Source organism: Ochotona princeps, chromosome 13 (genome assembly GCF_030435755.1).
Source record: "Ochotona princeps isolate mOchPri1 chromosome 13, mOchPri1.hap1, whole genome shotgun sequence".
Taxonomy (NCBI): Eukaryota; Metazoa; Chordata; class Mammalia; order Lagomorpha; family Ochotonidae; genus Ochotona; species Ochotona princeps.
In genome coordinates, this window is record NC_080844.1 from 64112660 (window position 1) to 64132188 (window position 19529).

Sequence of the window (19529 nt, forward strand, 5' to 3'; positions counted from 1 at the left end):
CCAATCCCAGCCAGGCGGGCCGCATGCTGCACTTCATAGCCTGGAATTCTGTCGTCGTCTTTTTTTTTGAAAATTCCAGAGAGAGGGAAAGACAGAGTTCTTTCCTGTTGGTTCCCTCCCAATTTGGCCACAAAGCCAGAAACCAGGAAGTGCACCCAGGTCTCCCACTTGGGGGCGGGGACTCCAGGCCTTGGACCACCTGCTGCTCTTTTCCTAGGATATTAGTAGGGAGCTAGCCCGGAAGTGGGGCAGCCAGGTCTTGAACCAGTGTTGCAGGCAGTAGCTTTGTCTCCACTTTCCAGCCATCTTTTCCTCTGGTGCCACCACCTCTGGGAAACCTTCCCTGGTGCCCTTGGGGAAGTGTGGGTGTCTGCTGCCTGGTCTGTGCCTGGTCACAGCTCTCTGGCCTGTCCCCCTCCGCTGACCAGGACAGCCGCACTGCCAAGTACCCAACACTCCTAGCAGGCCATGCTACATGTTGTTGCGTGTGGGCAGGCACTACTCAGCCACTCATCGTAATCCCAGAAGAGAGAGACCCGGGGCTGAGGAGGGTGAGCCAGCAGTTCAGGTCCTGCAGACGAGTGCCGTGCCCGAGCTGCCTGTCTCCCTCTCCGTTCCCAGTCAGCCCTGGGCAGGAGCCTGGGCAGCAGACAGGGTGTGCTCACCCACACCCCTGACACCCCACAGGGCACACAAAAGGCTCAGAACTCACTTCCGTGTGGAGTGTGTTGAGTCCCACACCCAGTCCATGTTGCACCTCTCAGGGTGCAGGTGGCTCAGAAAACAAACGGCCCCCTCGGGGAGGCCCAGCTGGCCTCTCGCTCGGGCCTCCCGCTCCGGCAGAGCCGCGCCCCACACCAGGCGCTCGGTGGGAAGATGTTTGGAAAACTGTCCACACATTCACTTGCCTCTTTTCCTTTTCAGCTGAGGACACGGGCCTCTTCCTGGGCCCAGCCCCGTGGCCAGGTCTGCCCAGTGGCTCCACGGCTCTGCCCAGCATGAGGCTCTAGCTGTGGTCATGCCTCCAGGAGGCTCGAGACCGAGGAGGGCAGCCACGGACTCCCTGGGGAGGACAGAGCCCTCTGCAGAGGCGTCTGGGCTCCTGGTTTGTGGGCCCTGGCCTGGCTCTGTCAGCAGCCCTCCAGGATGGGTGGGCTCCAGGGCACCCTGGGGAGCGTACCAGCTGGCTCCCAGCTGCAACCCTGTTTCTGCCTTAGCTCATGCTGTGGGGCTCCACACCCTTCTTGCAAGTCATAACCCAAGTGGCACTCAAGTGGAGGCCACCCACCAAGGCCACACAAGGGGCCTGGGGGGCGGGTGGCATGTACCTGCTGAGGAGGGGGCACTGTAAAGCCCCAGGCTGGTGGGAAGCCACCACCTCACTGCAGAATCCATTCCCACAGACCAGTGAGGAGGCGGGCGTTCCCCTGTGTCCCAGGCCTCCCTGGCCCTTGTGCAGCAAGGGAGGTCAAGGCTTGGAGCAGTGGGCCTCAGCGTACCTTGGGCCTTAGGGTGCCATTGACAGGGCACCTGCCCGCCAGCTCAGCCCTCGCACAGAGGGCTGTCAGGGCAGTGTGTGTGAGCTCTGAGCTGGAAAGCAGCTTCCTCCGGTGGTCTAGGGCTCACAGGACTCAAGGCCTTGGTGCGGAGCCCAAGGAGGTGTAGCCTGCACCCACGTTCTGCGTGGGCTGTGCAGCAGGAGCTGGCCAGCCGAGTCCTGTGCTGGGCAGTTGGGGCCTTGCGGAGGAAGCCCAGGTCCATGTGAGCCCCAAGGCCTGCGGGGGCGCATGACGTCGCTGCTTTGTCTAAAGGGGGAGGAGATGGTGTTTGGGTTGGAGGTTTTGTTTGTGACTTTATCAATGTAACATATTTGTGTGGGAGGTTTGGGAATTATAAACAGTCAGCGAGAAGGCGCTCCGAAAGCCCCGCTCTTCGTCATCTCCCCGTGACACCAGTTCACGTTTGGCACATTTCCCCACAGTCTCGCTTTTGAAGAAAAAAAAAAAACCCACCATACTGCGATTGTTTTATGTGCATTTTTTATAGCATGTCCTTGTTAACTTTGAAATAGGCCCATCTGCAATTTTTATTTGGGCTACAGCAAAAGCACCAGATTGCTGAGTCGCAGCTCAAGCTGTGGGAGAAGAAAAGCTAAAAATACACTCCTCTGTTGGCCACGCTGAAGGAACGCAGTGGCCTCCCCCACCCCCGCTCTGGGGAGGTACAGCCAGATCCGGCCGCCCTGAGAGGGGACAGCTGTAGGAAGGAGAGCTTTCTGGGTTCCCACAAGGCTGAATCCTTCTGGGGAGCAGAGGGGCTTTTCATCAGAGTTCCTGGCTGTGTGGCCCTGCAGGACCCATCCTGATGGCAGGAGGAACGCGTAGCCACGCGGGGTCTTGTGCTTCTTGCAGGTTGGAAGCCATGTGCCTGGGTCTCCTGCTGCCACAGTGCAGCTGCAGACACTGGGCGTTCGTCAGAGGACATGTGGAAAGGAGAGGAGAGGGAGGTGGCGGCCCCAGGCAGGCGGGGGAGCCTCTGGAGTTTCCTTTGTGCACCCCAGACTTGGCGCTAAAGAAGCTGGCAAACAAACAGCCAGGGAAGGAGACAAAAATCAGTATCGGGGAGCAGCTCCCTGGAAGCCCAGACAGAGCACAGGCCTGGGGCTGCAGGGGGCTGCCATTCGGCTGTGCACAGCGTCTCGTGGGTCACAGAGCCATCAAGCATTAGTGTCAAGTGCCTCCTGCAGGTGCCGTGCCGGGGGCCAGGCCACATGACTTGTGTGGGTGTGTCTGGCCTGGCATGTTCCACAGCCTGTACCCCTGGTTAAGACAAGAACCAGGCTGGCTGCACGTGCAGTGCCATCTCAACCAGGCCGCCAGGGCTTGGCTGCAGTGGGGCAGTAAGGAAGACCACGTGTGGATCCCAGGGTAGCAAGGGGCTTATCTCCTCTACACACTCGCTCACACACTCACAGTTTCTCTTACACACACTGTCTGTCTCATGCAAAATTCTCACATAGTCTGATATAGTTCCCCTTCCACTCTGATTCTTTTATACATATGCTCTCACGCACATTTTTCTGTCTTACACACATGCACACATGCTCGCTACCCATCTCTTACACAATCACACACATTTTCTCTGATGTGTGTGGGGGGGGGGTGTTACAGGGAAGTTTCCTGCTTTCTCCAGCCACGGTTCAGTTGTCCCCTCTACTCAGGATCATGAGAGGTCACGTGGGGAGCCTGGACCCACCCGACACGGCAACAATGGGCCGGTCTCCTACCCTAGAAATGTCCTAAAAATAGCCAACTGAACCCAAATGTGTATGTAAACTTCATCCCACATTCCCAAAATGTCTAGTGTTTCCGTACAGAAACGCTTGTCCTTCCAAGAGGCAAGCAAAACTCACCCCATGTAAGGAAAGACTGTCAGTAGATCCCAGCCCTGTGCTGGCAGGTGCAGAACAGGTGTGTAAGGCAGGCTTGGGAGAGACTCCATAAGCAACTGCAGACACAACGAAGCAAGCAGCAGAGAAAGAAGGAAGAGCACTAGAGAATACAAGAGCTGAAATAAAAACCTTAATGGATGGGCTTGGCTCCAGAATCGTGGGAGTAGCAGAAGGAACTTGAACATAGAAAATAGAGGTAACCCATCAGGCCAGAGGAAGAGCAGGCTGAGGAGGAGGAGCAGATACCCCTTTCCACATCAATCCAGTTTGGCGAAAGGCAGATTGGGGGCGGGGGACAGAGCTGGCTTCACTCGGGGGAAGGTGAGCCGCAGCTGGTGCTGGGCCAGGCCAAAGCCAGGAGCCCTGACTCGGGTGCTTGGACCAAAATACCTGAGCTGTCGCCTTCTGCCTCTGAGGGGTGCGTTAGAGGAAGCAGGAAACAGGAGCAGAGCTGGGCACTCTGATAAAAGGGTCCAGGCATCCCAAGCGGTATGCTAAACTACTGTGCCACGTGCCTGCCCCCAAATGTGTGCACTGCTAAAAAGTCATCATCCATTTAAAATGTATAATTTAGAGACTGATGTGGTAACCTGGTGGTTAAAGTCCCCATCTTGGGCATGCTGGGATCCCATATCGGTGCTGGTTCATATCCCAGCTGCCCCACTTCCCATCCAGCTCCCTGTTTGTGGCCTTGGGACCCTGCACCCGTGTGGGAGACCCCAATGGGAGGGGGTGGCTCCTAGTTCCTGGTTTCAGATCAGCTCAGGCCACTTTGGGAGTGAACCAGTGGACAGATGTTTCTCTTGGTTTCTCTTTCTCTCTGTAAATCTGATTGTCCAATAAGAATGTTTAAGTTAGTGTTTCCATTATCATCAGTCATCCCAAACAGCACACCGTGCCTGGAGCCCAGCCTGTGAACAGACACTTCTCCAATGGGAGTGCACAGATAACAAGGAAGCAAGCCCAAGTCTGTTCCTGTCAGCAGGCTGCGTTAGAGGAATGCAGACTAAGCCCCCACCAAGCCATCTCTGCATGGCCATGGGAAGGGCTGACCCACCAAGTACAGGCAAGGATGACAAGGACGCAGGTCGCAGGTCCCAAGGCAGGACGGCCCTGTCACTCTGGAAGGCAGTGTGGTGGTTTCGTTACAGTCCAAGCATACACGTGTCTCAAGACTCGGTGCTGGCACTTCTGGGCTGCCATCAGTCACCAGCAGGCCATGGGCAGCCACGGGGTCTTCAGCAGGCAAGTGAGCCGACTGTGCCTCGGCACGGGGAGTGCTGCTCAGCAGCGGCCAGAAAGTGCCTGGGAGCCTCCTGCTGACTTGCAGGGGGCCGCAGCGGGAAAGCCCTCCCGTGTATGACACAACTGGCCTGATAAGAAACAGATCCAAGATTGGCAGGCATGTAAGAGGGTGTCAGGGCTGGAGGGCGGTGGCTGCAGTGTCGTGTGTGGGGTCCCCAGTGGGGGTAGAAAACTAAATTCCCACTGCATCAGTGTCAAGATGTGGGTTTAATGTTCTCTCATTTTGCCAGATGGTAAGCTTTGGGGGAAGCTGCATAATGAGTGAATTTCTTATAATTGTGTGCGGATCCGCGACTGTCTCAAAATGTTTACTGCAAAGCCAGCGTGCTCTGGGGGCATGGAGACCCAGTGGCGTGCCTGTGGAAGTGTGGGCAGCAGGGGCTGTCGGGCACTGGCTCTCGGAGCAGTAATGAGTAGCAGCAGAGCAGCGCACCGGGAACAGATGCCCGTGGTCGTGCTGGTAGAGTTAGGGAGCTGGCGTCGTCTGCACACGTCTCCTGCCATCCTCCCCACAGACAGTTATTCCGTGCCAAGTGGGGACGTGAGCTCCCACTTCGCCAGGGGACGGCAGGTGCAGAGGGGTGTGGATCTGGTCTGGGGACCTGTCTTTCTCAAAAGTATGCGTCTATTTGCATCTATTTGAAAGAACAACAAGAAGGTGGGGAGTGGGGGCAAAGTAGCTTCCATCTGCTGGTTCGTTCCCCAGGAGCCCACAGCAGCCAGAGCTGGGGCGTGCCAAAGACAGGCGTCCAGGCAGATTTACAGAGAGGAGGAGAGATGCACATGTCTGTTGGCTCATTCCCCGAATGGCCACGATGACCAGAGTGGAGCCGATCCGCAGCCAGGAGCCTGGACGTTTTTCTGGGTCTCCCACGTGGGTGCAGCGTCCCAAGGCTTTAAATTTTCCTCTACTGCCTTTCCAGGCCAGAAGCAGGGAGCTGGATGGGAGGTAGAGCAGCCAGGACAGGAACCCACATGAGACCCCGGCGCTTGTAGGTGGAGGACTAGCCAACTGAGCCAACACACTCGCCCCTTCTTACCAGGCCTCTCCCTGTGCTTCCTGGCACACCCTTTTGTCCCCTCTCCCCTGCCAGCTGAGAAGGAAGACTGTCCAGAGTGACTCGGAAGCCGAGCCAGGAGCCCTGTGTTGGCCAGCAGCAGTGCCTTCCCACACATGCACCCTCCACGGGTGTGAGACTCCTGAACAGGTGGAGGAGGGCACCCTGAGTCTGAGAGGTGAGTTTGGCTGCGAGAGAGGACCCCTGGCTGGCAGCTGGCATATCCACCCTGCGTGCCAGGGCATAGCTGCTCTTGGGGTTTCAGTCTCACCTCGAGTCTCCAGCAGGGAAGCACTGTGCCCCACACAGTGCCTCCTGGGTGGTTGCTCTCGTCTAGTAATTCAGGGTCCTTTCCTGTGTCACTTCTTGGCACTGGGACAAGTTGGCCTTATTCAAGGTCACCAGGAGGCAGCTGGAGAGGGAGGTGAACAGAACCAGGAACAGCGCCAGCTCCCCTGCTCTGGCCTCACCATGGGACCGCAGCCGGGGACGGGGTGACGGTCACAGCGGGGGCTGAAAGCAAAGGAACCCGAGACAGCTAAGGTAACCATGTGCAGAGTGCCCCTTGGCTATCCTCGCCCCCCACGCTCCAAGGGAGGTGGAGGCAGGGGGCTTTCTGCCCCTGGTGGCCCACAGAGCCAGGCGTGACCACTGTGCTGTGTGTGTTGTGGGCAGTTGCCATGTGCCTCCACAAGAGGGGCCCTGGGACAAGTGTGGCTGAAATGGTGATTCCCAGCTGAACCCGGCCTGGCTTCCCGGCCACACCTTCTCCAGTTACCAGGAGGTGGCCAGGACCCTTAACGGGTATTTGGTGAAGCTCTCTGCCCATCTTCTGCCCCTCCCCACCCTGGCACTCCTGCCATGCCATGCCACCTGCCAGATTCCTGGGGAACTGGAGACTGTGCCTGTCTGCCCAGTGTCCCCAGCGCTGTCCCCAAGCTGTTGCCTTGAGCAGGACTGTAGGGTGTCAGAGCTGGCCCTGTCTAGCTGTCCACAGTTGGCCGTGCAGAGCTGGGGGAGCAGCAGCCAGGTAGACCCCTTCGACTATCCGGGGCCTGGGTGGGCCCGTGGGGCCTGGACCTGTGCTCCTGACCTCCACACGTGTGTCCTGGAGACCCTAGACAGGCTGACTTAGCCAGGCCCCCATCAGCCAAGGACTGATGTGTCCTGCGCCGCCCCCTGCCACCCCCAGCCCACCCCAGTCAGCATGCTTTGCCTGGGCCTACCTGAAGGTTTACCGATTTGAAAGGAAGGTTATTGCCTTCATGAACTGTCCCCTGCCACCTTTGCTTTCCTGCTTTCCGGCCATCCTCTCCCAGGCTGGGCGCTTAGGTGGCATGGCAGAGGCCCCTCTAGAGAGGTGGCAGGTGGCCCTGGAGGCCTGGGTTTGCCCTCTTTGCTGTAAAGTGTCACCTAGTGGTCACCAGGCCTTCCTGATGTGGACACTGACCACCACAGCCCTGGCATGACCCGGGTTAGTAAGCTGCTCTGACTGCATGTGAGCATCGGCCCCGGGGCCTGAGCCCCCTGAGGCGGGGTCATATTCACTCTCAGCCCTGGCACACACACTGCCGTGGTGTGCTGGCAGAACCAGTGGGACTCCATGGGTTAGGCCGTTTGGCTTCTGCCCCAGCTGCTTTGTGGAGGCTGGGCAGGCCCACCCTCAAGCCAGGTGCACCTGCTGGGCCAGGAGCCATGCCTGGAGCAGCCACAGTCCCAAGCAGAGTGTAAGCCCAGGACAAGCAGGGCTGCTCTCCAACCCCTCCCCTGCACTCTCAGCCCCTTTCCTTGCCATCTGGCCTTGGATCCCAGAGCTTTTGCCAAGGAAGTACAGCAGAGTCACCAGGACCCATGCTCACCTTAGGGCGACGTGGAGGCCAGGTCCCACTCCTCTCCAGTCGTCCGTGGCTGTGTTGGGGGAAGTGGTTGGAAAGGCTGTAGCTCAGTTCCAGGTGCTGTGGTGGCACATGTGCCCACTGTCTGCCACATGTGACAGAGTTTTGCAGGGGCTGAGCAGCCCCCGCGCCCTCTCCTCATGCCCCTGCTGCCTGGTGTGGCCCAGCATCTGGCAGGTGCCACCAGTGCCCTCGTGACTCCCTTGCAGTGGGCACCTACATCCGCAGTGGGTGTGCCAGTGTCTGGATCCAGCTCTCCTCGCCCCAGATTCCAGCGGGCGATGGCTCGAGTCATTGATGCCTGTCCCTCATGGAAGACGCCTGTCCCTCACATTGGAAACCTGGACTGAGTTCCTAGCTCCCAGACTCAGCCTTGGCCCAGCCTGGGGGGTGAGCGAGCAGATGGGAGACTCCTCACTGGGATATGCCACAGTTGTTTAATTGTTTATCCACTCATTTGGGGTGGGCACCTGGGCCGGTTTCTGTACTCTGCCTATGCAAAGTGGTGATACTGCTGCCGCTGAGTATTCATGTCTAAGTTCTCATGTGGCCATAAGTCATTGCATTTCTGGAGTGGGTGCTGCTGCTATTCTAGGCAGCTGCCTCATGCCACGGCCCCACCAGCAGGGTGGGGTGAATGCCTTCCTGTGTGAGCGTTGTCCTCCTGACCTTGCGATCCTTGGCGTCCTCTTGGGTGGACAGCAGGGCAGCAAGTTGCCCTGGCAACGAATGGCGTCCGACGTTGTTTCCTGAGTTTTGCGTGTCAGAGAAATGTCATTCTAGATCCTTCCCCGGTTTCAGAAACGGGTTGGCTGTCTTGGCTGTCTCTGTTGTTGAGTTGCTGGAGTTGCCTTCTGTGCAGGAGGCTGGTCTCACAGATGGGACTTGTAGGCGCCTTCTCTCATCTGGGGGCTGTCTTCTCGCTTTCCTGATGACATCCTCGAAGCATGAAGTGTTGGATGTGCGTCTCTCTCCTGATGCCACGCCTACTTTTACTGTCATGTCCGGGACTCGGACAGATCTGAGGCCCTGGACATGGGCCCTTTGGTCGTCTCCCGGTGATTCGTTTGATGTGCTGTTGCACTTACATCCTTCAGCGGCGTAGCATTCGCCTTGCATGCAGCCTGAGGTGAGGTGAGGCGCTCCATCCTCTTCCTGTGTGGGTCAGAGGTGACTCTTCACGTGTCCCAGCACCCCCTGTCTTGTCCCCTGTGGGTGACCATCGACCCCTGTTAGAAATCAGCAGACCACACACATTTACACACGGTTTGTTCTAGAACCTTGAGTCTGTTCTGTGAGGGCACCTGAAACCCTTTGTGGAAGATGGAGCCAAATTCACATCATCTATAGAATTTTTTCAGGATCCTTTGTGTGTTGGATTTCAGAAATTGAGGGCTTGCTTTTTTTTGTTTGTTTGTTTTAAGATTTAAGTGGCAGAGTTATAAAGAGAAGGAGAGACAAAGAAAAATCTTCCATCTGCTGGTTCACTCCCTAAGCAACTGCAGTGACTGCAGCCGAGCCAATCCAAAGCCAGGAGCCAGGAACTTCTTCTGGTCTCCTCTGTGGGTGCAGGGGCCCAAGAACTTAAACCATCCTCCACTGCTTTCCAAGGCCATAAGCAGAGAGCTGGATGGGAAGTGGAGTACCCGGGACAGGAACTGGCGCTCATATGAGGCACCACAGGTAGAGGATTAGTCTGCCATTACATGGTACCAGGAGGTGGGGAATTTTTTGCACCGAAATGAACATAGCTTTTGATTCTGTATTCTGCAGGCTCTCCAATGCATGCCTGTCTATGTGTGAGTCCGCCAGTCCCAGGCTGGCCTGCTCACTGACGCTTTCTGGTGCATTTGGCCCTGGAATGTCTGACCACTTAGTTGTTTTCTAGGATGTTCTTTACCACTCTGGGTAAAGAACATAAAGCCACGTAAAGTTTAAAGCCAGCTCGTCATGTTCAGCAAAGGAGTACCAGGCCTGTGCTGAGCCTACGGCTGGGGCTGGATGCGATCCTGCTCTATCTGCTCTGAAGAAATACCTGAGACTGGGTGGTTCATGAAGAAGAGACAGCAGCCAGAGCTGGACCAAGCCAAAGCCAGGAGCCGGGAGCTCCACTGGGGTCTCCCGTATGGGTGCCAGGGGCCCGAGCAGCCAGCCATCATGGTGCCTCGGCAGGAAGCCGGATCAGAAGCAGAGCAGTGGGAATGCTACCAGGCACCACGAGGCGGGCTGCTTATGTCACACCGCCTGCGTTAACATTTTAAAGCAACACTTAAGAGTATGTTTCGCTTGGACAAGTTCACGGCCAACCAGCAGCAGGTCGCAGATGAGGAGAGGCTCCACGCTCCTTCTCCAGGGCCTGGGTCCTTGTGTGGCTTCCCTTGTGTTCAGGTGAGAGGCAGGGAGGAGGGAAAGAACAGAGGTCAGAGGAGGCCCTGACAATGCCCCGTGTCCCCACATTGCCCCGTGTCCCCAGGGAGCAGGGTCAAGGGAGGTAACCCCGGCCAGTCACAGCCAGAACCGCATGGGAGAGAGAGTTCAGCACAGACCACTCCCCAGAGATCCTCTCTGCCCAGCCCCTGGGCCAGTGGTGTCTGTGAAGACCCCAAGGGGCTTCCTGGAGGAGGTTTGTGGCTCACAGGGGAGGAAGGATTTGCAGGGGCTCACGGCCAGTGCTTCATTCCCCAGGGGGAGGGAGGGCTTGAGCCCGGACAGCCAGGGAGGGACCCCCCCCTCACAGGGCGCAGCCTGGGGAATTTCCTGGGCACTCCTATGGTTCAGTGACACCTGTTATCCCTGTCCCGGATCCCCAGGCCCCCACCGGTAGCTCCTGGGTTCCGTATGGACACTTTTCTCTGCCTGACTCCCTCTGCTCCTGCTCAAGCTGGGGGACCAGGAGCACCCAGCCCCTCTGAGCCCTGCCCTGCCCTCTCCCTCTGTCGCCACATCTGCCTCTGTGACCCTGCTATGGTCGCTGTCTCTCAAGTGTAATAGAAACTCACTCTGAATTTTGGAAAAAAATAAATCCGAAATGTTTGTGGGGGGTAAGGGGAACAGCGAGAAGAGCACAGGTGCCCCAGCAGTGTCGCCTTCCTCCTGCTCGCCTGCCCACGCCCGCCCAAGTGCCACGTGCAGACAGGCAGGTGCGAGCTGAGGGAAGGGCCGGGAGGCCGTCACAGAGGCTGGAGCTGCTTCCAGGTCTCCCACGAGAGTGCAGGGCCATCTGCTGCTGCCCTCCCAGGCTGCTTAACCCATTAGGCCTCGGCTCTGGCCCCTAAGTAAACCTTTAACTAAAAAAAATTAGTAATTACAAGACTTCATAAATATCCACACAGAAATGTCCATACCAGTCGGGTCTGGGTGTGCAGGACCTGCGGTGCTAACAAAACAGCCTTTAGCAGGGTGGTGGACTGTGTCCCAGTGCCTGCTGTCATCCCCGGGGGAGGGGGACCCTCTGCAGGGGGCAGGAAGCCCACCAGGCGGCGCTGTGCCCTGGGAGCTGAGGTGGGGAGGGCAGAGGTGTGGCGGGTGTAAGCACAGTGGCGTGGCTGCACGTCCAGGCTTTCCCAGAGAGCGGCCAAGGCACATTCTGCACTCATCACATGAGAGCCAGCCAGTCAGCCAGCCTCAACCCCAAGTCTGTCCTGTGCTAGTGACCAGAGCAAGGCTTTCCCTGTCCCTGACAGGCCTGTCAGCCAGCCCACATCCTCGGGACACCCACGGCCTTGGCCCCCCGAGGTCCCTCTGGCCTGGAGCCCCCCATAACGGCGTGCGTCTAGCTGGCCATGAATGAATGCTTTATTCCTCACCCTGACGTCGGCCGAGCCCTCGGCGCCTCAGGCTGGCGGGCTTCGAAACTGTCCTGCCAGACCCAGGCATTGAACTCGGTGTTTCCAGGCCAAGTCCTTTCAGGAACGTTCTTTCCACCTCGCCCTGCCCCTCCTTAGGAAAATAGGTGGGCGGCTGGCTGGGTTTCACCGCATCATGCTTTCCAGAGGGGAATGTGGCCAGCTCGTTGGTGTATCCCCACGTTGGACTCATACCTTCTGTCCTGGCCTTCCACGGGCAGGGGACACGGTGGAAAGCACATCCTGTCGTGAGATGTGTGTGGGAAAGCGGGCAGCTTCCAGGGAGCGGCCCCCACCACTGCCCCCGTGTGAGGCCACAGGAACCTGCCCCCTGGGTCCCAGTCCTGAGTTCCTCCAGACTTGGCCGCGTGTCCCCGGGAGCACAGCATTCTCCCAAACTCCCAGCCCCGCTGATGGTGAGTGTCTCCAGGTGCCTCACGATAGCCCCTCCCAGGTCCCCAGAAGGGACAGCCCTGCCCCCACCCCATGGGACTGGACTTGGCACCCTGAGGCCAGAGGCGTTGACCCTGCATTCCTTACCCAGTGCTTCCACCCGCCTGCAAAACACAGACCAGGCCCCACCCTGCACACACCCACAGAGGGATGGTCTGTGCCCCTAGGAGGGTACCATGGTTGCCAGCATGCCCGCTTCTCTTCTGACTTCCTGGCTAGCCAGAGGTGGGCTGAGATCTCTATGTGCAGTATCCAGGGTCCTGATAGGAGAGGTCCCCTTTCCCAGGCTGGGGGGGTGGGCAGGGTGGTCCCAGAGCAGACCTGGCTGGTGGGGGGAGGACCCCTGCCAGGCTGGACTTGTGCATGACAAGGGAGATGGAGCTAGGAGGAAAAGACCAACACCAAAGGGGTCCGCTGCTGTGTGTGTACCGCCCCCTGGTGGAAGAGACTGGGAGGGCAGGGCCTTGGGCCCCGGGCAGCTGTCCTTCCCACAGCACCTCCCTTCCGGACCCCCGGGCCACAGGCAGTGCAGTTTAGAGAGGGGAAGGGACTTGCTGAAGACCACCCTTCAGGCCGCTCTGACCTCTGCGTTAGTCCTTCCACTGCTGGCTTTGTGTTCATTTGGTTCTCCCGGTATGGTTTCTCGGGGTAGGAATGTAGATGGTTGATTTGTGAGTTTCCTACCTTTTGAGAAGCACTCGGTGCTGTGCTATGCATCCCCCTCTGAGTGCTGCTTTAGCTGCATTCCCTCCTTGCTCCTGCCAGGCCCAGGGAGCTGCAGTGAGCAACAGACAGCAAAGGTGCTCTCTCTGCTCTGCTCTGGAGTGACAGCTTTTCCCAGCCACTCAGATGCATCTGAGAAGCAGAACAGACTTTGCCCACCTAGGACCTTGGTTTGGGGACACTGTCTGTACCAGCAAGTCATTCTGCCATTTTCCCCTCCGCCCCACCTGATAACACATGCTGGCCAAGTTGGTTTGCAGGTTCACCTGGAAAGATATGTCACAGCAAGAAAGCAAATGATGAGGGAGGGGCAGGCAGAGGAGGTGAGCCCTGTGGGATGTGCCAGTCCATGCTGGGATGGCAAGGGGTGCTGGCATGCGAGGAGGCTGGGACTGGGAGGGTGCTGGCTGCCATCTCCCCCAGGAGGAGAGCATTGCTGATGGCTGGGACATCAGCCCCGCAGCTCCCTGAAGAGGGGGTGGCATTGCCTCACCACATAGCCCCGTGGTTCTGGAATGCCCTGCATTGATGGTGACTCAGGGCTCCCTGATTGGGAACTGGGCTGAAAAGGCGCGGGGGATAGGGCCTCATTGCCACTTGCTCCCTAAGGGCCCCCCACTCCCCACCCCCAGTGCTCCCCTGCCAGCTGGCAGTGCCCTGGAACTGCTGGAGACACATCCAGGCCTTTCCGGAGGCCATAGCTGGCGCGTCTGGGGTCTGCATGTCTGGACCTGACTCACAGATTCCCAGTTTTTCTGCAGGAAACTAAAGTGCCGTGGGGTGACGCTGCTACAACAGCGGCTCAGGTTCCTAACCCTATGATGCTGGCTGAGCCAAACAAGGTTCTGTCTAGAGTCACCCCGAGCACAGCAGCCTGCAGGAGCCAAGGCTGCTTAGAAGTGGATGAGTACTGCAGCTGTGCCCTCCTCCCTAAGCCACATCAGCCCTGATGGCCTGGCCCTGGTGGGGGCTCTGATCCCCTCTTGGGTGTGACCCCTGGTGGCATCTCCTGCTCTCATCCTCTTTCCACACCTGGGCCATGAAGGGTTGCATCCCAAAGACCCCCAGCTGTCAGGCATAAGGGCTTTTGGTTCCCATCTGGGTGTTTCAGCCCTAGGGACTAAGCCCGCATGTACTGTGACCTACAGCGGATCCCGTCACCCCTCTTGTCTGTGGATTGGGACAGGGAGGCCACTGTGAGTGTGATGGGCAGGCCCCTGGAGCCTCTGTCCACAGGATAGCAGGACCGGCCAAAGGGCTCCCTTGACTGACCCCGGCTAACCTTGCTCTTGAATGAACTGACACGGTCCGCAGAGCAGGTGGCATTTGCCATGTCCGCCCAAGTACCTGGGGCCAGGACTGGCTTGGATGTCCCTCCCATGGCTGGCAAGCCGTCAGGCCCAGGAGGGGCCCTGTGTCCCTTGGGGTAGGTCTGGAGAATAACCTTGGCTTTGTGGCCTCGATAGTCCCACCTGTCGAAGCCCTAGTGAGTGTGCGCCGGGCAGCACTGCCACAGCCTGGGGAACTCAGGAGGCTGGTACTCTAACCCTTCCATGCCTGTGGGCAGTGCAGGTAGGCACACACTGCAGGCCCTGTACCCCAGGTCCCTGTCAGCCTTGGTGAGGGACCCTGGGTCATTCCCTCCCTCTGCATGTGAAGGGTCCTCCCACAAGAAGTCAACCCCCTGCCCCAGTCAGGACATGGCACGCAGTTCAGGTTCAGGGCTGTCCGAAGGCGCTGATGCTTGGAGCTGGCGTTGACCTCCTTGCCATGTGAGGGTTGCCACACCAGCCCCTCGAGCCACCTCCCCAGTGTGGGGATAGAGCAGGGTGGAGGAGACCACAGAGGGTGGGCCCAAGAGATAGGTCAGAGAGCCCTGCCCTCCTCACGGACCTGGGCTGGGTGAGTGAGGGGGCACACAGCTGCTGCCAGGGCTGAGGAGAACGTGGGCTCCCTCTTGCAGCCTGTGTGCTGTTTGGGACATGAAGGCAACATCTTGCTACAGGGCTGGTTAAACATGGGCTCTGAAACTTCTCTGCCCATGCCACAGCAGCCCAGCCTGGCCTGGCAGCTGCTTCTGTCTTCTGTAGCCCTTGGAGGCGAGGGGGAGAGGCAGGGCCAGCTAGCCCACCTCCAAAGAGAAGGGGCCACTCTGAACACAGGAGCAGGTGGACACTTGGGTGGACACATTGTACCACCCAGCATGGCAGATGCAGAGGGTACAGGGCTCAGGGCCACCTGTCAGGCACGAGAGGGCCAAGTGTATGCTGTCTAGGAGGAACAGCCTCTGGTAGCGAGTGCCCTGCTGGCGCCTTGGCCACCAGTGGGGCGCACACAGCCCCCTCCCGGTCTGTGCTGCTGGGCAGGCTGAGCCACCTCAGTAGTCTTGTGTGACTGTGTAACCCACAGGGATCCCCTTGTTGCCTTGGCCACCAGGGAGCTGTAAGCTCTTGTTTAGTTTTGTTCTGCCCTAAATCCCAGGCCTCTGCTGTGGGTATTTTCCCATCTTCCTCGCTCTGTTTGCAAGGCCACCTCTCACTTCCTGTGGGTCCCTGCCTTTCTAGGCCACCTGGGATGCTTTAAAAGGAAAAGAGCATCTCTAATAGAGTGACCCAGCTTCTCCTGCTCTGTCAGGCACCCCTGTGGAGGGGCCTTCCCGGTACCCAGAAGGCCTGCCACCTGCTCTGGCTGTGGCCCTCTTCCAGGGACCGCCTGGGACCTTCTCCTTTCCCATGTCCCTAATCTCATGCTGGCCATGGGTGGGCTCCCACACTCACGCGTGTGCACAGTGCGGCTGTGTCCCGTGACCCTGGCTCAGCTGTAGCAGTCTTTCGCGTTACCATTGAGGGCTCAGGTCACTCCGCCCACATCCTCTGAACAAAGCTGATGGGGACACGCCTGTGCCTGAGACAGGAACACCTAGCAGAGATGACTGCCACTGTGGTCTGCGTTCTGCCAGCCGCCTGTGGGTCTTTTTTTTTTTTTCTTTAATATTCATTTATTCATTAATTACATTGCATTACATGACACATAGGTACTGGGATCCCCCCCCCCCCGCCTGTGGGTCTTACGGGGGCTGCATCCTCAGGGTGCTCGGCATACAGGGAGTGTCTCCTCTGGGTGCTGGGCTGGGCATGCAGGGCGTCACCAGGGCTTTGGGTGTGCATGGCTGCACCCTTGGGAGGCACCCATCTGAGTCCTGTCTCCAGCAAGGGGAAGCTGTGAGAGCGTCAGGCCCATGTGAATCCCTGGGGAGCTGTGTCCCCAAGCTCAGGCCACCCCTCCGTTGGAGCTCCACCGGTGGGGCCCTTGGCAGCACCGGCTGAGGGGAGGGGAGCCTATGGAGGCGGGAACCCAGATCTTCCCCAGTGGAGGTCAGGATGGAGGGTCCAGGAGTGAATCCTGTCCTGCCACTTGGTGGTCTGGGTGAGACCCCTCGTGTCCCTGGACCTGGGTATCTTCCCCCTGTCACAGCAGGGAGTGCTGCCCAGCTCTGCCCCAGGCCCTCCAGCAGTGAGACCCCAGCCAGGCCCGGGACATGTGAGGGCCATGCAGGGCATCAGGGAGGGCCTGGCAGCTCCCTCTCCCACTGTGGGAGAACTTGGAGTGGGACTGGGCTGAATGACACCTCCGTGCCCTGACAGGAGCTGAACAGGAGGAGGGTGGAGGAAGCATTTGTGGGGAGACCCAGGATGATCACACAGCCAACTTCCCAGGCAATGTGACGGTGGGAATGCGCATTGCAAGAGCCTGGCTCTGCTCTTTTAGCCTAAGCCCACCCTAGGTGCACATCCACCCCCCAGGCATGAACCCACACCCCAGACAAGCATCCATGCGCCAGGCACATGCCCACACACACCCCCAGGTGGACAACCCCCCTAGGTACACACCTACACCCCAAGCACACACCCACACTGCAAGTGCGCCCCCATACCCCAGGCACGCCCCGTGTTGTCTTGAAAATATTGTGAGCAGCTTCATGGGTCCTGCTGCTCGGAGGCTGGAAGGCAGTCCCTGTAGAGCAGTGTCCCCTGTCCCCCACCTCCTGCAGCCTGTCCCAGTTCCACCTGCCAGCCGAGGCCCTGGGCTCCCCGTGAGAACTGGAGGAGACCACAGGAGGTTGGGGACACTGCTCACCCTTCTGGGCACTCACTTTAAGAGAAGGATGGCATTCTGGGCAGCTGTGGAACCAGGGAGACGCAGATGTGTCCAGCCAGCTGCGCCCACGGAGCGGGGGCTGTGTAAAGAGCATCCAGGCAGCTTGGGGGACACTGGCTGCCTCTCAGATGGTGCAGTGACCTTTGTCACCTGTCTCCTGGCACATCCAGCCCTGTGGTGGCGGGGCATGGCACGCCAGGGAATAGGGACCTCACAGGGCCTGGAGTGCTCTCACGCGTGCATTTGTATTTATACCGAGTGATTTTTTTTAATTGGACATACTTTTTTTCTTTTAAATATTCATTTTGAAAGGTGGAATGAGAGAGCAAGAAAGGGGTTTCACTAGTTCACTCTAAGTAGCCACAACAGCCCGGCCTGAGTGAAGCTGGAGGGGGAGCCAGGAACTCCATCCGGGTCTCTCACATGGGTGCAGACACCCAAGTACTTGGCCATAAGCTGCGTCCCAGGCACATTAGCAGGCAGCCGGATGAAAGTGGAGCAGTTGGGACCTGAATGGGCACTCAGATGTGAGCTGCAGGCTGCACCACACACCTAGTCCTCCAGAGGAGCCCCTTGGGCCAGGCGCAGGTGGGCTCTGCAGGCTGGCTGGCCTTGTGCGACCTCAGTTCAGGAGGGCAGCAGCGGGCAGCAGCCCTCCAACTTGAGGAGAGCAGAGAGCAGACTTGTGTACCCCACTTGTGTACCCCTTCTTCGAGACCCCCGCTGCAGGGTCCCCAGCTGGGCTGGCTTGCGGCCTCAGGCAGTACGGGCCGAGTCCCTTGGCGTGCATCTCGGTCACCAGGGTCCAAAAGCAGGAATGAGCTCCTCCCGTCTGGGGTCTTGGCATGTGCCGGTGTTCCCCTAGCCCGAACCTGTCCTGCCCTGACCCTCCCCAGAGCCCAGGTAGCTCAGGGCACAGGGGCTAGGGCAGCTCCTGGCAGCCCCCAGGGTGTGGCTTGGCAGGGAGCAAGTGCCCTGACTAACCCATCACTCTGTTGTGCAGGCCCAGCGATGAGCACCATCCAGAAGTGCAGGCTGATGGGTACGTGGACAACCTGGCCGAGGCTGTGGACCTGCTGCTGCAGCACGCACACAAGTGACGCACGGGGGCGGGGTGACATCTGTCTCCTCCCACCCTGACCCCACCCCCACCCCTGCTTTCTGCCCTGTGCAGGCAGGTGAGGGCCACCCTTCCTCCCACACCACCTAGCCTCCTGGACAGATGGGTGTCCCTTCCAGGCTCCAGCTTCCCTGCCTGGGCTGATGGGCAGGGACACCCGCGGGCTCAGGCAGGAAGGTGTCTCAGGGAGCACTCTGAGTCCTGGAACACTGCACCTAGCACTCACGCCTGCAGCAGGCTCCGCCCACTGTCTGCATCAGATCCGCATGTGTGCAAGGGGCTGGGAGGACTAGGGGGCCCCCACACCCCCGCTCAGCATGGCCAGTGAGCTCTCTGCCTCCCAACAATGGCTGGCCTCTGTGGAAGGATGCTGGGGCTGTTCTTCCTGCTGGGAGGGGTGCTAACCATGCAACCTGGTCAGGCCAGAGTGTGTCACACCCTGCACCTACGGGAGGAAGTGACACCCCAATAAACTTGGCCTGCAGCAGCACCCTTGGCACCAGGCTCTGCCTGCTGGGGAGGGACACTGGGACCTGAGCAGGTCCTGCAGGGTGCCAAAGTCCCTGGACACCTGTGAACCCACTTCTTCCAGACAAGGTGACCTGGGCAGCCAGGCTGGCTGAGCGCCCCAAGGCCAGGAGGCAGTGAGCAGGACTTTGTGGACCAAGCCAGGGCGACTTTGTCACCAAGCCTCAGGGTCAGTCAGCTGAAGGGCAAACCTGATGGCTGTTTTTTCTGCACCCACCATGGAAGCAACCCTGGGTCCTGCCCAGTGAGGTTGTCACCCATGGGGGCAGGCGAGGAGGAAGCCCTTGGCCCAGAATCCCAACATTCAGCCACGTGGCATGGCCGCCAGCCAGCAGAGGCGGGCACTTGCAGACTCCAACATAAGCAGCAAAGGGGCCGAGTCTGTTTAGGAGGAGTGACCGCTGGCCCGGTCAGAGTTGCTGGTGCCACTGACCTGTCAGCCAGAGGATGCCCAGACGCATGGTACACTTGCTGGGGGGCTGGGGAAACAGCAGGGCCTGCAAGAGAGCCACAAGCCCTCTAGTCTCCCTCCACTAATGCCAGCACTGTGGCCTCTGCAGAGGGCAGGGATAACGAGCTGCCCCCTAGCAGCCGTGGGCAGTGAGGCTCACTGTTATTTTATAGATAGACTCAGGCCCAGTGAGATAAAGTGACTACCCAGGGCCACAGTAAGGGGATAAGCAGAAACCCGGGAGCGGGCCCTGCCCCCACACCCCTGGAGTTCTGCTAGCACAGAAATACACCAGGCCTGAGGCCCGGCCTAGCCCGTGGGGAGCTGTGGGGTTCAGCCTGAAGTGGGGGGCTTGCTGCGCCCCCAAAGCCATGGAGCTGCCCACAGCAGTCCTGTCAGCCACCTGGCGGGGTCACTCCCAGCAAGGGCCTAGCTGTGGCTGCTTGGGTATCTCCTTGTCTCCCAGGATTTGGTGAAGAGTTCTTGGGTCAGAGACTGTGGAAGCCATTGGCCACAGAGTTGGAGTTGTGGGCTGAGGGCTC

General features: G+C 59.0%; 1 protein-coding gene across 2 annotated transcripts in view; it reads left to right on the forward strand.

Moving 5' to 3' along the window:
• Positions 1-18505, forward strand: part of LHPP (phospholysine phosphohistidine inorganic pyrophosphate phosphatase) — a 79561-nt gene extending 61056 nt beyond the window's left edge. For both annotated transcript variants that reach the window (XM_058671642.1, XM_004580188.2), the window contains one exon: positions 17892-18505. In XM_058671642.1, coding sequence (XP_058527625.1) covers positions 17892-17903 — 12 coding nt within the window. In that variant the 3' untranslated portion in view covers positions 17904-18505. The remainder of the gene's footprint in view (positions 1-17891) is intronic.
• Positions 18506-19529: the final 1024 nt, after the last annotated feature.